The sequence below is a fragment of the Lagenorhynchus albirostris genome, chromosome 3 (assembly GCF_949774975.1).
Source record: "Lagenorhynchus albirostris chromosome 3, mLagAlb1.1, whole genome shotgun sequence".
Lineage (NCBI taxonomy): Eukaryota > Metazoa > Chordata > Mammalia > Artiodactyla > Delphinidae > Lagenorhynchus > Lagenorhynchus albirostris.
Genome location: NC_083097.1, coordinates 8,994,365 through 9,008,777, shown reverse-complemented (window position 1 = coordinate 9,008,777; position 14,413 = coordinate 8,994,365). Strand labels below are relative to the sequence as shown.

Here is a 14,413-nt window from a genome sequence, read left to right as displayed (position 1 = left end):
CTCGGGCGACTGTCCCCGCCGGCACCAACGCCCGCCTCTTTTAACCGTCAACACCCCGCCCCCGCTCCCCTTCTACCTCCTCCGCCCTCGGCCGAGGCTTCCAACGTGGCGCCGCCGACTGCGCATGCTCAGTACCCGGGGCGCGCGGGAGCCGGCGGGAGCCGGCGGGAGCCGGCGGGAGTCGGCGGGGCGGGGCGGGGCGGGGAGGGCGCAGTGACGCCACCGCGCAGCCGCGGGCTGGCGGGGCCGCGCCACGTAGGCGCGCAGCGGCCGCGCCCCCTCGAGGCGGCCGCGGTCGGTCCGCTCGCGCGCGGCCCCGCCGCCCCACGCACGCGCCTCCCTCGCTCCCGGCGCTAAAGCTCGCGCGCACTTCTCTCCAGGCCCGCGAGCCTTCGACGACTGCCGTCCACGTCCCTCTGAAACCCAGTCGCACCATGTCTTCGCCTCCCGAGGGGAAGCTAGAGACGAAAGCTGGACACCCGCCCGCCGGTACTGACTCGTTCCCACTTTCTCTCCTCTCGCGGGCCCGGAGGGCGGGCTCGAACCCGCGGGCACGGGGCGCGGAGCACGGAGCGGGGCGCCGGGCGGGGGAGGCAGCCGGCCAGCCTGGGACGTGTCCGCTCGTGGGGTCTAAGTTAAACTCAGCCCCGCGCTGGTGAGACGTGTTTCTTTATGCGAAACATCGCAAGCCTGTGCGAGTTGCATGCAAATTAGAGTGACTTGAACAAGCCCAGATGCACAACTTGCCCCCAGAAGTTTGGGCGGTGAATACTTACTTAGAATGTACAGATGTTTTAGAAAAACGAGTAGCCGAAACAACGACAAATCAGTGTTTTTAACGTCATGATGATAAATCGTAGGCTGACAGCATTACAAAAGAACCAAAGGAGCGGAAATCATTTTTATCATTAATCACTCAATATGACTTTTTTCCCCTCCAGTTTCTGTCGCATTCTGCTTTTCCTCAGAAGTGGTTTTGTTTTTTGCTTTTTGCTTTTGCACATCCTAAACTTCCGAGCCAAGGAGGTTAAATGCAGGAAAGAGTCATCTTTCTTAGAAAATGAGTCTCTAACCAACCTTCATGTTCAAACCGTCTCTTCCCCTTTCTGAGCCCAGTTCCTGTTTGCTCTTTCGAATCTGCCCAAACTGGTGGATTGCTTTTTCTCCTGTCCTTTGGAATGACGATCGATCTGTATGGAAGGACACTGGGAGGGAATCAAAGGTGATTGGGTCCCAGGATACGAGTCATTTCAGTGTGTGGGGTTTTAGGGTCTTAGTTGCACACGTTAGTTAAAGTATCAACTCAGTTTGCTAATAACAGAAGCCTTAGCCAAACATGGCTGCTTTTTATGGAACATTTGTGCCATCTTCTTGTTAGAGGAAAGATTCCCCTAATTTCTGTCTGCCGCCCCCCACTATAGGGCACTAATTCTCTGCCTCAACACGGTGAATAGAGAAGTTCTTTACATATGTTGCATTCCAGAGTAGGGAATGCTTTTCACTAGTGAAGCAAGCTCTGAACAACAAGAAGACTGACTGACTGGCACTAGGAAAGAAAAATGGCTAACCGATGCGTGGGGATGTAAGAGCATGGGATTTTAGAAAGTAGTTCCACTGTAATGGAAAATAGACTTCGGGGGTCTCTGTGTTGAATTAGTTTAAAATTAGAAAAGAACTTCAAAGGCATTTCCTTTAATCATAATTCTGACGTTTAATTCCTGCCGCTGCGGGTTCATGTCCATCATTCCTGCCTGATGACCTGGGCAGCACGGCAGGAGGGAACACCTTCATTTACACTCGTGGCCATGGACCACACAGCAGCAGTCTGCACAGGGCTCCCCTGTCCCCGGGCGATGAGTGGCATTAGATGTATGTGTTGGAACGATACCAAAGCAAAGTAGCGGTAATGAAATTACATATAGAGAGAGCCATATGGAGAGTTTTAAGATCAGAGGTATAAACTGTCTATATTAACTCCCTGGGAGAAACTTCATGAAGGACTCTGATTTTCTTTGAATTGTAAACAGCTAGGCTGTGTGAGTTACAAGTTAAACATCTTATTTATGCCCAAGAAGAGGGGAGCCAGTGTATTTGTGCTGCTGTAGCAGTGCACTTGGGTTTTAAGTTTTGAGGCCTGTTACTTCTCTAGGGTTCAGTTTTCCTAATCCATGAAATGGGAGGTTCGGGCCAGATGGTCCCTGAGAAAGTAGCAGGGCAGGGCTGCCTTTGTGCTGTTCCTGTTGCCATCCATTAGGATTGGAGCCCAGGGGCAGTTAGTCCCACAGGTAAACTCCTCAAGTGACTTCAGGGTGGGTCCCTTAAGCCTTTGAGACCCCCTTCCAGTAGGAGCTGCTAAGGAAGCTGTCACTGTCATCCTGCATTTCCCAAGGCCGGTCACACTTGGCCAGGGGTGCAGGTTAGAAAGAGACCTTTCGTCCCTTGTGGTATATTGCCTGCCAGGTAGTACCACTCAGGTGCTTTTTCTCCCTGTGGTACAGAGGCCCCTGGTTGGAAGGCTGTTTTGGCAGAAAGTTCTGGGTGGCCTTGTTTACTCCAGTATGATCAGAGGTTAGACAGTTCTGCAGATTAGATGTTAAAAAAAAAAAAAAAAGGCAACCACTATAATAAAGGATAATCATCAAGTACAGCTGAGAGCCCAGTTCGTAAATCAAAATAACAGCCTTAAAAACACTGGGAAAACTTTCATTAAGGGCTTAAGTTGGACAACAAGAGCTTGTGCTTAACTCTGCAGTTGAAAACAATAAAACTCTCCTCCATGACTCTCTTCTTTTTCTTTTGTGTTTTCTCGTTATTGCTGTCTGAACCGGGGACGCTCCTGTGCATCCCCATAGCCTCCACCTGTCCGCCTGTTCTTCTTGCTTCCAGGGCTACCCATTGATGCGCAGTGCCTGGTTCAGAATACTCAATAAATAGCTCCCGAGTTTCTCCAGAGCCTCTTACTGCCTTTCCCTTCCTCCGCAGCATGTGCAGCCCACAACTTCCCTCCGCCGCTGAGCTGTCTCCAGCGGGTACTGGGGGTGCAGGTTGGACTGTCAGCTAGCTTCGGCAGCAGCATCACAGCGGAAACTGTAACTAACATTTGCTGAGCGTTACAATGCGTGGGGGTATAGGGGAAGAAGAAGAATTTTCCCTTTACCCTTCTAGGTTCTTAGCTGAGATCCCCCTTAAGATAAAGGACAGATTAACAAGAGAAAAACAGAAGTTTAATAACACGTATATCTCCTGTATACATGGGAGATACTAAAGAAAAATGAGTCACTCCCAACCACCACCTTAAATAGTAAAGATGAAAAATGCCAGGGAGAAGGGGAGGCCCCCGTTATGGGAGGGAACCAGGAAATGCACCAGTGGAAGGAAGACGGTTATGCATATGTTAAGATTCTCCTATAATTTAGTCATCCTTTTCTTCCTGGTACAGAGAGAGAGACACTTACAAGTGGAGATTTCCCTTATAAATGTAAATGTTCCTAACAAGGGTGACTTCTCGGTATACGGCTTTTCCTTGTGTGCTGTTTCTGTTTTTTTTTTTTTTTTTTTTTTTTTGCGGTACGCGGGCCTCTCACTGTTGTGGCCTCTCCCGTTGCGGAGCACAGGCTCCGGACGCGCAGGCTCAGCGGCCATGGCTCACGGGGCCCAGCCGCTCCGCGGCACGTGGGATCTTCCCGAACCGGGGCACGAACCCGCGCCCCCCGCATCGGCAGGCGGACTCTCAACCACTGCGCCACCAGGGAAGCCCTGTGCTATTTCTTAATCTGCTCAAAATCATACTTATGCCGAAGAGCCATGTTTTGGGGTGGCATGCTCTGCTCCCCTTCACCAGCCCAATTCTAATTGCTTGGTACTCATGAGCTCATTTAACTAGCAGTCACCTTACAGTTGGGATACGGAGGACAACACCCTCTGCAGTATTGCCGACACCCCCAAGCCTTGAACCGGCAGCCCTTCTCGACAGGGGGCTCCATCACTTGCCAGGGGCCTCCTCCCAAGGTGTGAGATTAATGAGGCTTCTGGAGAGCCTGGGAGAAAGGTGCTAGGCGAATAAATACAAAGTCCACCCACTGAGTGCTGGCTGGCACTGCATTGTGGCCTGCAGTGCGCTGGGGGCCGGGTCCTCTGGAAAAGTAACCAAGTCTTCACGATTTGAGACCTTGCCACCGCCCTCGGCCACAGACAACCTGCGGAGACACGGGTGAGACTGCTTGTTTTATGGGAGTTCTTGCAAATGCAGATTAGCAAAGCGAGTGAGGTTCTGTTTCATCGAGCGGCAGCGCTCTGATTGCCCGCAGAATGGGGGACGTGATGCCAAGCCCCACTATTACTCCAGCCGGTTTCCATGAGTTTGTGGTGGCGACGAGGATAACGTCTCTTTGTTAAATACGTTTTGCTGGCCCTGTTCCCCCCCATTTCCAAGGGGAGCCAAAACCATATGTCAGGAAAGTTCTCATAAATCTAATACAGGATAGCTTGGAGCGTTACTAATTTTACGTATGGTTTTCTTTCAAGAGTAGAATTTATGTCCCTTCTAGAACTGAGTCAAATGGATTTATTAAAGTAAAATGGGAAAAGAGACCACTTTGCTTTTCTTTAGTAACTTCAAAATAATTCAGTTCTGTTCTCTTAGTCAGGATGCATTTAAAGGGTTGTGGGTGATACTTCTCCTTGAATTATCTCCGTCGGGGGTTTTCATATTATCGCGGCCACTCTGTTGCTAGAAAGGCAAGACTGATTTGGTTTTTAGTGTATTAACCGTGCAATCAGCAGGTGTGCTAAGCACGCCCTCAGCACCCTCAACCCAGTCACTGATCAACGCTTGAAGATACAGGAGAGGGGTCTGCCTTTGCTCCTGACATGCCAAAAAAAAAAAAAAGAGAGACCCTTTTAATCACTGCATTTTTTTTGATAATAATATTTTAATTATAATCTGAGCCTTTTTTAAAAAAATTTATTTTGTTGAAAGTCACTACCTTTTTTAAAAAAGCTTCCTGTCAGGGTGGGCCGAGCACCTCTAAGACGTGTTTTCAGTTTCCCCTCTGTGCTCTAGGACTTTGGGGGACAGACGCGTCCTCCTCTTTCTGTTTATTGCAGACGATGCCTGTGCACTCTTGCTTGATTTTGTGAGTAGTTTCCCCTTCCCAGCTTCAGAAATTCTTTTGTTTGAATAGGGACTATTCACTTTTGTATAAAGTACTGTGGTAGTTACAGTTTTATATTGTACTCACTAATTGTAACAAATGGCCCCAAATCTCAGTGGCTGAGCAGGTCAAGGTGTATCTCTCTCCCGGTGGCCCTCCTACCAGGAGAAATGCAGAGGCCCAGGTCCCTCCTGCCCATAGACTCCGCCTCTGGAGGGGACTGAGTGCGGGCCGTGGTGCCGGGGCCTTGTGGTGCTTCGGCCTGGGAGCGGCACGTGTCACTGCGTTAGTTTCCTGTGGCCACTGTAGCAAAGCGCCATACATTTAATGGCTTAAAACAGCACAGCTGTATTATCTTCCAGTTCTGGAGGCGAGACGTGCAAAATGGGTCTCACTGGGCAGAAATCACGGTGTTTGCAGCTTCCTTCTGGAAGCTCTAGGGGAGAATCCATTTTCTTGCCTCTTCCAGCTTCCAGAGGCCATCCACAACCTCAGTTCCATCTGCGACATTCCTTCCCCTTTGCCATGTGGCCCAGCATGTAAATGGGTTCCAGGGACTAGGGCGTGGCCATCTGGGGAGGGCTCATTACTCTGCCTCTTTTTGCTGTATTAGGGCCACGACCCAGGTAAATGGCCCCAGCCCAGCTGCAAGGGAGACTGGGGTTAGAGTTGATGAACGCTGCCTCACTGCCTGTCCCCAGGTACCTCCAGGCAGGGATGCTACTTCTCCGTGGACTTTCTGAAGTCCGCCGCCCTGAATGCAAGGTTTTCCCCTGCGGCTGCCCACACCCTCCTCGGGTTTGGCCCGGTCTCCGTCCGGCTGCTCCTTGTCTTGGCCTGCTCACCACGCACTCTGCCCTCTGGGGCGGCCTGTCAGGGGATGGAGCGGGCCCTGCGTGGAAGACGGGTTGGCCTGTCCAGTCCCGGTCCACAGCCCCATGGCCCTGCCCCACGCTCCACGCCTCTGACTGCCACGTCTCCTCTCCTGTGGGGTGAGCAGGGTTGCTGCCGTGTTGTTGAAGGGCCTTCCCACCTTAACACCTTCGGACTCGGAGCGCAGAATAGCAGTTTCCCTTGTTTGGTCTTCAGTTTTCTTAGAGAGGAAACCGTCAGGGCTGCAGGTTCAGCAATTTATCTGGGACACGCTTTTTAGCGCAAGCATCACGTTCGCCCGCTGCCTCAGGCCGGAAAGCTCCCGTGGGGGGAACTGCACTTGGCCTCGGAGGGAGGGGTGCCGGGGCTCCCGGGGTCCCCGTGACTCACTGCCTTTCGCCCTTCATCCTCCACTCTCCCTTCACAGGGCTCCCCACCTCAGGGCCACCAGCCTCCCCAGAGGGGCGTGGCTCTTCTGCTGGCCAAGGAGCCTCCTCTCCTGGTGGAGCCCTTCCTCTTAACCAAGAGGGACCATATTCCTTTGCCCTGATCCCACCACTGTCCCCCATCCCGGGGGCTGTCTGGTCCCGTGTCCACTTTGCTTTCCGGCCACAGTGCTGCTTTACCTGAGATGATCGCGTTCTCGGGTAACCTGCAGCTCTGGGTGTTTCTGGTTTGCTTCCTTTTGTTCTCACCGGAGCAGTTCTCGGAGGCTTTCATCTCTTTTTTTTTGCGTGGATTCGGTTTCCTTTGAATCACATTTCAGTAGCTCTTCTTGGGCAAGAACAAAGAAAGCATCCGCTCACAAGTCCTGCTCAGCACGGCAGCCAGGGCTGGGGCTGCTCCCTGGTGCAGGGTGCTTTTGCTGTCCATCTAGGGACACCCTTCTCATCCCCCTGCCCGGCGTGCAGCTGGGGGGTCTTCCTAGCCTGCTGTTGAGTGTGGGCCCAGAGCCAGCTGTCGGGGACCATCTCACAGTCAGGCACCCAGATGCCTGAGGGGATGCCCGGCCCTGGGGGGATATGGCATCAGCTACTTCCTCGATATTTACCCACCTGACAAAGTCTGACCTGGAGGATGCTTCCTCTTCCCCCTTTGCTCCTTGGGAAGGAAGCTGCTCTGCAGAGAGCTTTCAACATCAAACATACTTTCTTTCCTGTCCTAGACCCTCTCCATAGGCCATCACTCTTGTCTCTCTGAGGAGGAGTGTCGCTCTGTTTCCTGGAATGTTCACGCAGGGCAAGGCCTGCGGGTTGTGATTAAGGGTGCAGGCTGCCGGGGTCAGAAGCTTGCTACCTGTGCGACCGGCGCCACTGGCGTCCCCTCCTCATGGGGGGGGTCTACACCATAGGGTGATTGGAAAGTCAGGGGGTAAAGGGGCGCCTGGCCAGTGGTTACAACAGGGCCTGGCATGTGGCGGCACGAAGAGTGGAAGGATTCTCCAGGATCTGCAGGTCACCAGAACTTACTTAGGTGTGGTGAGGTACTGACGACTGTTCTGGAGGTGGTCAGCTGACCAGGGCAGTGGAGTGCCCCATGGTGGGCGAGCACTTTGCAGGGTGTGTCACTCACTCCCCAACAACCCAGTACATCGGTCCTGCCATCCCCACTTCACACATGAGGAAGCTGTGGGGAGGAGGTGGTAAACCACCAAGGACTCGCACACTGGAGGGTTCTCTAAGTGCTCGATGCTAGTTGTGAAAACCCATCTCCTAAGAGGAGCTGAGAGCTGAGCATTCATGGGAACCAGGCCCTGGCGGAGGTGTTTCACATGGGCTCACTCCTTCAGTCCTCAGAGAACCCCTGGGGGGAGAGCACTGCCACCCTTTCTTCACAGGCAGGACCCTGAGACAGTGCCAGCAACTTGCCAACACACACACACACACACACATACACACACACACACTCTCTCTCTCTCTCTCTCTCTCACACACACACACACACACACACACACACACACACACACACACACACACACACACACACACACACACACACACAGGCAGAACTGGGATTTGAACCCAAGGATCTAGCTCCAGTATCCATGCCCTTAACTTCAGCTTGGCACTCCTGTTAAGAGGAAGCTTGTTATTCTTTTCTCCCCCCTCCTTAAATTTATTTACTTATGGCTGCGTTGGGTCTTCGTTGCTGCACACCGGCTTTCTCTAGTTGCAGCAAGCGAGGGCTACTCTTCGTTGAGGAGCACAGACTCTAGGCACCCGGGCTTCAGTAGTTGCAGCACATGGGCTCAGTAGTTGTGGCTCGCGGGCTCTAGAGCGCAGGCTCAGTAGTGTGGTGCACGGGCTTAGTTGCTCCGCGGCATGTCAGATCTTCCTGGACTGGGGAGTGAACCCATGTCCCCTGCATTGGCAGGTGGATTCTTAACCACTGCGCAGCTTGTTATTCTTGAAATTTGAAGCTCACATTTGAATAACAAGCACCACAAAAAAAATCTGAGTTGTTTTTGTTTTTACTAATGTCTCAGAAAAATACTTACATTCACAAGGAATTCTGCAAAGATTTCTGCAGAACAAGCTCTGCCTTTACATTTTTTACCAATGAAGAGTCCTAGAGACAGTCATAAAACATTTGATAAATATGTGCTGTTGTATTTTTTGGCAGTCGTGCAAGTTAGAATGAATCTGTCGCAGCCTTGAGTTATTATTGCCACTTTTTATTGCTGCATTAATCACCACACATACTGTGAGAGATTGATGAAGTTAATTGTTTTTATAAACTAGATTAAATGAAGTGCTAATGTGGGGTGACTGGTTTTGGACGTGTGTACTTACGTCAACAGAGAAGTGGACAGGCTCCCTGCGAGCTTTCCGAGACGTGATTATTTCGAACGTCACCTTGATGTTCATCCTCCATTCCTTTTGTAGTGAGTTGTACACTCTTTTTACTGTTAGCCAGTTTATAGAACACACCTGGGATTTATAGTTTTAAGGCTTTTGTGTCTACCAGGTCGAAATGATTCAGAGATTAGTTTTAAATGGGCATCTGTATTAGTTTGCTAAGGCTGCTATAACAAAATACCACAGACTGGGTGGTTTCCACAACAGAAATTTATTTTCTCACAGTTCTGGAGGCCAGAAGTCCAAGATTAAGGTGCTGGCAGGTGTCGTTTCTCCTGAGGCCTCTCTCCTTGGCTTGCAGATGGCCGCCTTCTCACTGCGTCCTAACGTGGCCTTTCCTCTGAACACGTGCCTCCCTGGTGTCTCTTCCTCTTCTGATAAGAGCGTCAGTCCTATCAGATTAGGGCCCCCCCATAACAGCCTAATTTTAACTTAATTGCCTCTCTAGAGGCCCTGTCTCCAAACCCAGTCAGGTCTGAAATTCTGGAGACTAGGGCTCCAACCTGTGGATTTAGCGAGATCACAGTTCAGCTCATAACAGCACCTTTCATCAGTTTCTCATGGGCATGGGATAGGGGTGGGATAAATGGGAGAGGAAAAGGAATTTTTAAGAAATTTAGTGGGACAGTTCTTCTAGCCTCCTCTTTTGGCCAAAAACATTCATAATCTTATATTTCAAGAGAGTGAGTAGATAATTATCTCAAGTATATTACAGAATTTTATTTTCAGTCTCCATTTCTTAAGGTTTGGCAGGCTACATAACCTGGGAAATCTTGGTAAGCCACCTGCAAATGGTATTTTTGTTTTCTTATTTATTTATTTTTTTAATTTGAACCCAAAGTGAGGGAAATCTGTAGGAATCACACCCAGAAAAGTAGCTAAATTCAGAACAGTTAGCCTGAACCTTGGGCCCACGTGACGCAGGAAGTGACCTGGTGTCTCTTCCTCTTTTTATAAGAGCACCAGTCATACTGGATTAGGGCCCCATCCCTATGGCCTCATTTAACCCAAGACCCCAGCTGAAAGCTGGTGCTCAGAGGCCAAACTCATGGAGAAAGGGTGCAGGAAAAAAACTGTGTCCAGCAACACAGTGGGGTGGCGGGGAAGCTGGTATGTTTCAGCCTGGCCTCTGGATGGCAAACAAAGGCTCCTGGAGGATTTGAAACTGCAGGCCTGCCTTTACATGGGCAATGAGTTCAAATTTACAGTTTGGCCATTCCTGTTCTCAGTTAATGTAAAAAGGATTTCCAGGTTTGACAGAAGCGTGTACAGCAACTCTCCAAAGGGATGCTGCCTGCACCCCACACCCCAGAGGATCCCCACAGATAAAGGCTTACTGAAGACAAGCCCATGGCCCACACTCACCCCAAACAAGAGCCAGAATCAGAGAAAAACGAACAGTGAATGAGCCTCCCGAGGACCTCAGATAATAAAATAATTAGATGTACAACCATTAGACAAGTATGCCTGAAATGATTAAATACATAAAAGAATTAAAAACACGAGATATGAGTAATGCACTATCAAATAAAGAACAGACGGGGGGAAAAGCTCTAGAAATGAAAAATAAAAATGATTGGAATAAAAATTGGTCAGGATAAAAGCAGATTTTTGAGAGAATTACTGGACAGGGTTATATTTCCTTCTTAACAAAGTAAATGTCCCCTCCCCACTGAAAAGAAGTGATGGGAGATTCTCGTTCCAAAACCAGACCAGCAGACGCATCATTAAACACGGTCCTTTATTTCACATGCCCTCTGCTTTGCCTTCCTCTGATGGACTGCAGCTGGGTACTGCTGGCCGTGCAACAGGCATTGTTAGCTTCCTGAATCCGCCCAGGGAAATTGAAAACTAATAAACCCGAAGTGTATAAGCCTCAGGGTGTTTCACATTCTCCTTCCTGTTCGCAGCATCATAAAGAAACCAGTCCTGGGCTTTCATAATTCAGCAGGGTCCAACGTAATTTGAAACACCAGAGGATGTGGCCTGGCAAGCTGGTTGTACTGTGTGGTCAGAGCAGGGCTGTGGCAGAACATAGAGTGGCTATCCTGAGGAGGGAGGGTGAATACCCCGAGCCCCACACCCGAACGTGGGGCCAATGAGCTCCGTTAATACACTCTACTTTCTATCAAGTGCCAGGAAGCTGCTGAGCACCTCTATCTTCGTCCTTTTGGGCTGCTATAAATGAATACCACAGACTGGGTGGCTTATAAACAACAGACGTTCTCACTGTTCTGAAGGCCAGAAGTCCAAGGTCAGGGCACCAGCAGATTCGGTGTCTGGTGATGTCCTGCTTCTTAGTTCACAGACGGCTGTATGCTCTGTCCTCACCTGGCAGAAAGGGTGAGGGAGCTCTCTGGGGTCTCTTTGTAAGGGCACTAATCCCATTCATGAGGGCTCCACCCTCATGACCTAAGCACCTTCCAAAGTCCCCACCTCCAAACAGCATCACTTTGGGAGTTAGGATTCAACAGCCTCTCTTCTCATCTAAACTTCTCCATCTTAGGACGTGGCTCTTATCCCCTTTCTGGAGATGAAGCATTGAGGCGTTGAGTGGCTGACTAATCTAAGACCACATAGCTGAGTACATGGAGGGACTTGCTGACCCTAAAACACGCACAGGTGACTGCCATGTGGGGCTGGCTTTTCGGATATAAGGACAGCATTTCCATACTTTATCCCATGGAACACTGGAGTCCTGAAGAATGATAACCAGCATTACCTGGGGGAGGAGTTCTGTGGTGAAATACACTTGGGAAAGATGGCACATTATATGCCCCATATAAAGCTTACAATGCACACTAAAGGCAGAAAATCTGTCTTGAGGAAACACATTTAATTTGTTCAACCTCGCATTTCCCACACTTAATAGATCCTAGAATCCCCACTTCTGTTGTCATGTTTTTCTCTTGCAAAACATCATTAACATATTAGCCATTAAGGGAATACAAATCAAACTACAGTAAGACACCACTTCACACCCACTAGAATAACTATAAAAAGATAGACAATAACAAGAGTTGGCGAGCATGTGGAGAAATTGGAACCCCTACTGGCTGGAATGTAAACAGCTCCATGGCTTTGGAAAGCATTTGGGGTTCCTTCAAAAGGGTAAATATGGGGTTACCATGTGACCCAGCTATTCCATTCCTACATATGTACCAAGGAAATGAAGGTACATGTCCATGTGTCCACACAAAAACTTGTACATACACAGTTGTTTATATCTGCATTATTCACAGTAGCCAAAAAGTGGAAACAATGCAAATGACCACCACAGATGAATGGATGACAAAATGTGGTCCACCATGTGTGCCGTGGAGTATGATTTAGCCATGAAAACGAGTGAGGTACTGACATGGGCTGTGACATGGATGGACCTTGGAAGCATTATGCTAAGTGAAAAAGCCTGTCACCAAACACTATGTATTTTATGATTCTGTTTATGTCAAATGTCTAGAAGAGGCAGATGCAGGTGACTGGTTGCTAGGAGCTGGGGGAGAGGAGGGATTGGAGAGTGACCGGTGATGGGTTTCTGTTTAGGGTGATGAACATGTTTGAAAAGGATCATGTGCAACTCTGAATACACTCCAAACCAGAGAACTGTACGCTCTAAATGGGTGGATTATATTGTATGTGAATTATATGTCACTAAGGCTGTTTTTAAAAACCAAATAAACTTCTGCCAACTCTAGGGTTTCACAGCACAGTTTGGGAAAGGTTGCCACCGGAGTGGACTCTGGCTGTGTGCACAGCAGCTGTCCTGTGTCACCTGTGGCTGTATCGCCCCTTTGAAAGCACCATCGGCATTTGAGAAAATACTACAGGCAGGGATTAAGTGGGTTTTTTTTTTTTTGCATCGAGAAGCTGAGTGTAACCGAAAGCAAGCAGCCACTGTGTCCACACGGTTTATACTCTGGTTGCACTACTGCTCTTACCAAGTACTTGAAAGGAGACCAGACAAGCAAAGGAGGCTTGGAAGCTTTCTAAGTGGATCTGAATAAGAGACAGTGTTGCGTGTCACATCATATTGCATCTCCCTCTGACATCCTTAACCTCTGCGGTTAATCCCCGTCGCCGCCGGCTGATCTGGACTAACTTGGGGCCATGGGACAAACACACACCCTTGAGCTAGTTCCCCTGCCGCCCGGTGGTTCCGTGTCCACACTGATCATTCCCTCTTCGTCTTCACCGCAGTGAAAGCCGGTGGGATGCGAATTGTGCAGAAACACCCGCATGCTGGAGACACCAGAGAAGAGAAGGACAAAGACGACCAGGAGTGGGAAAGCCCCAGGTAGGAGCGTTCTGGCGAACCTTGAGATGTCTCACGAATCACCGTTACTCAGTTAAACGTTAATGTTTGTTCTCTGCTCCGTGCTTCTGATAACCCCTGGGCTTCGTGGGCCCTGTGCTGTGTCTTTTCCTCTCCTGAGCAGTGAGGCGGGGCTTGTGTTCCCAGATGGGAGAAACAGGGCATCGAGAGCACGCCCTCTGCCTGCATAAATCCGAGCGGGTGCATCTGTCTGTGGGCAGAAGCCCTGAACCTCCACTACCATACTACTAGTTGAATCTCTGGGCTGGGCCTGGCATTCTGTGCAGTGAGGGCAGAGAACTACTGATTGGAATAATGTTTACAAACGTTAGGGCTTTGCCAGTTTCAGCCAAGCAGAATCACTGAGGCCACACCCTTATGAGTGACCAAGTGCCCTTAAACGACATCTCTGCCCCCAGCTTCCCGCGTCCCCGACAGCTCATCTTCCTACAACACAACCATCTCTGTTTACACCTGTCTTCCTTGGTGATTCTGATGTCAAGTTTGGTCCAACGACCTTGATACAAGTCCGTTTCCTTCCGCCTTGTAACATACAAACATGCACCACCAATGCCCACCTGTCTGTGAGCTTGTCCATGTAAAGGAAAGTGGACACTAAGCTTTCTGCCTTATAACTCGCCCCCAGACAAGTCTCAGTCAGGGGAAAAGGAAGAGTGGAGGACAGCCAACCTGTGTTTCCGTACTTCATTCCAGCAGTCCTGAATAGCAGGTGGAACGCTCCCTGGGTTACACACGGGAGACTGAAGTCCACAGAGGCCATACGCTTGCCATGCTGAGCAGGAACTAAACCCAAGTCTGGGGTCCAGAGCAGGGCAGGCTTCCGTAAGAGTAGCTGCTGACAGCACGCACCCCCTAAGAAGGACGTGCATGTGCTTGGTGATCCCACATGTCTGCTTACATATGTGCTGCACCGTTGGGTATTTTCTATAAAACCTCATGTGATATGACTTACAGGGCAGTCACTGGAGGGGAGGACAAAATTTGAGGTGAAGTTTCTGAGTGATTATTGCCCATTTTAAATCATGAGATCGGCAACGGGAAGGTTCTGCCTAAGTTCTGGTTTTATAAAAGAAGAAGGTGGTTTAAAGAAAATTCTAGAATTTTCTTTCCACTGGCTATCTTCACAAAGCTGTGTTTGGCACGTAACATCAGGAATTCTCCTGCAGGTCCATGGTCCTGTATCTGAAAACCTTGGA

General features: G+C 49.7%; 1 protein-coding gene across 1 annotated transcript in view; it reads left to right on the top strand.

Annotated features, from left to right (window-relative positions):
* Nucleotides 1-283: 283 nt before the first annotated feature.
* DAP (death associated protein) overlaps nucleotides 284-14,413 on the top strand; it is a 60,254-nt gene continuing 46,124 nt past the window's right edge. The window contains exons 1-2 of the mRNA XM_060146873.1: nucleotides 284-489; nucleotides 13,082-13,178. Coding sequence (XP_060002856.1) covers nucleotides 435-489; nucleotides 13,082-13,178 — 152 coding nt within the window. The 5' untranslated portion in view covers nucleotides 284-434. The remainder of the gene's footprint in view (nucleotides 490-13,081; nucleotides 13,179-14,413) is intronic.